The sequence below is a fragment of the Pyrus communis genome, chromosome 10 (assembly GCF_963583255.1).
Source record: "Pyrus communis chromosome 10, drPyrComm1.1, whole genome shotgun sequence".
In the NCBI taxonomy this organism is placed as follows: domain Eukaryota; kingdom Viridiplantae; phylum Streptophyta; class Magnoliopsida; order Rosales; family Rosaceae; genus Pyrus; species Pyrus communis.
Window position 1 is genome coordinate 9,879,363 of NC_084812.1, and position 1,657 is coordinate 9,881,019.

At 42.8% G+C, this 1,657-nt stretch overlaps 1 protein-coding gene across 1 annotated transcript; it reads left to right on the forward strand.

Annotated features, from left to right (window-relative positions):
• Positions 1–594: 594 nt before the first annotated feature.
• On the forward strand, positions 595–1,110 carry LOC137747827 (uncharacterized). The gene has a single exon (XM_068487969.1). It carries the CDS (start codon positions 595–597, stop codon positions 1,108–1,110), a length of 516 nt encoding a protein of 171 aa, XP_068344070.1.
• The last annotated feature ends 547 nt before the right edge of the window (positions 1,111–1,657 follow it).

The window sequence follows — 1,657 nt, forward strand, 5'->3', positions numbered from 1 at the left end:
AGCCATGAATATTTTAATTTGGAACTGCCGAATGATTGGGAACCCTCAGAAAGTTCAGGCTTTGCAGGATCTTATCCGACAAAAAGTTCCTAAACTGGTATTCTTATGCGAAACAAAGTGTAAGGCAGAGGTACTAAATGGCTTAAAGAGAGAACAGGGATTTAGAAGAGTTTTTGAGGTTAGTTCGAATGGACAATCAGGAGGTCTTGGTTTGTTCTGGACGGGTGATATTGACCTGAGAATTATCTCTTCATCAGATCGATATATTGACTTTGAAATAGGAGCAATTAGTGATGCAGTTCATTGGCGCTTCACAGGATTTTATGGGCACCTGGTAACTGGGGTACGGCATAATTCTTGGGATATCATGAGACGACTTGCCGTGAGTGATTCCCTTCCATGGCTCATAGGAAGGGATTTTAATGAGCTATTGGGCATCCACGAGAATGAAGGAGGACCTGTCCGTCCAATAAACCAGATAATGGCGTTTCAGAAAGCAATGTCTGACTGCCAACTACATGATCTAGGATTCTCAGGGACTCTTTACAATTGGATTACTACTAGGTCAGGGGTATCAAAGAACAACTAGACAAGATGCTTGCGACAGATAAGTGGAGGGATCTGTTCAGCAACGCTAAGGTCTCACATCTCGACCCTACCAAGTCTGACCATGTGCCCATTCTGTTGGAAATTGATGGACCACAGAACCATGTTAGGCACAGGGGTAAAGCGTTTCGGTTTGAAAACTTATGGGTTAATCATGAGGAGTGTGAAGGTATTATGCGTAATGCTTACAACCAGCAGAGTACCGGTGTACCAATGTTTCTGATTGTAAACAAGATCAGGGCCACAAGAGTAGCTTTATTAAAGTGGCAGCAAACAATTTTTAAAGGCAGGCAGGAGGAAATTAATGTTGTGCGACAAAAGTTCGGTTTCATCCTTGCCCAACCATTCACGGAAGATGCACTGGCTGAACGAAACCGGTTAATGCAGCGGTTTGATCAATTATTGGGTCAGGAAGAGATATACTGGAGGCAAAGATTGTGTGCGTTATGGATCAAGGCTGGTGACCGTAATACACAATTTTTTTCATCAACGAACCAGGAATAGAAGGGCCAAGAATTCTAAAAAACGGTTGAAAGAGGAAAGAGGAGCCTGGGTCTATGATGATGCAAGAATTGAATGCATGTTGATTTCATACTTTTAGGGAATATTTCAAACGGCAGGGAACAATCAGGATGATTATTGAGGCCGTGGACACTAAGGTAACGACAGAGATAACTAGCACGCTAGAAGCGGCAATCACTGATGAGGAGGTTCGAGATGCGGTATTCCAGATGCAACCGTCTAAAGCGCCGGGGCCCGACGGAATGAATCCTTTCTTTTTCCAAAAACTTTGTAATATCGTAGGGGGGATATAACGACTGCAATTAAAAACTTCCAAGCCACAGGGAGACTATTGAAGCAAATAAACTTCACACACGCGACCCTTATTCCCAAAACAAAGGAACCAGATGAGGTAGCTCAATTTAGGCCCATTAGTTTATGCAATGTATTGTTCCAAATCATCTCTAAAGTACTTGCGAATCGCCTTAAAGGGCATAGTTCGAATAATGCGCATTTGTGCCAGGTCGTCATATTGCAGATAATACCATTT

Coding starts and splice junctions, on each gene's coding strand:
- LOC137747827 (XM_068487969.1), top strand. CDS start 595: ATGCTTGCGACAGATAAGTGGAGGGATCTGTTCAGCAACGCTAAGGTC.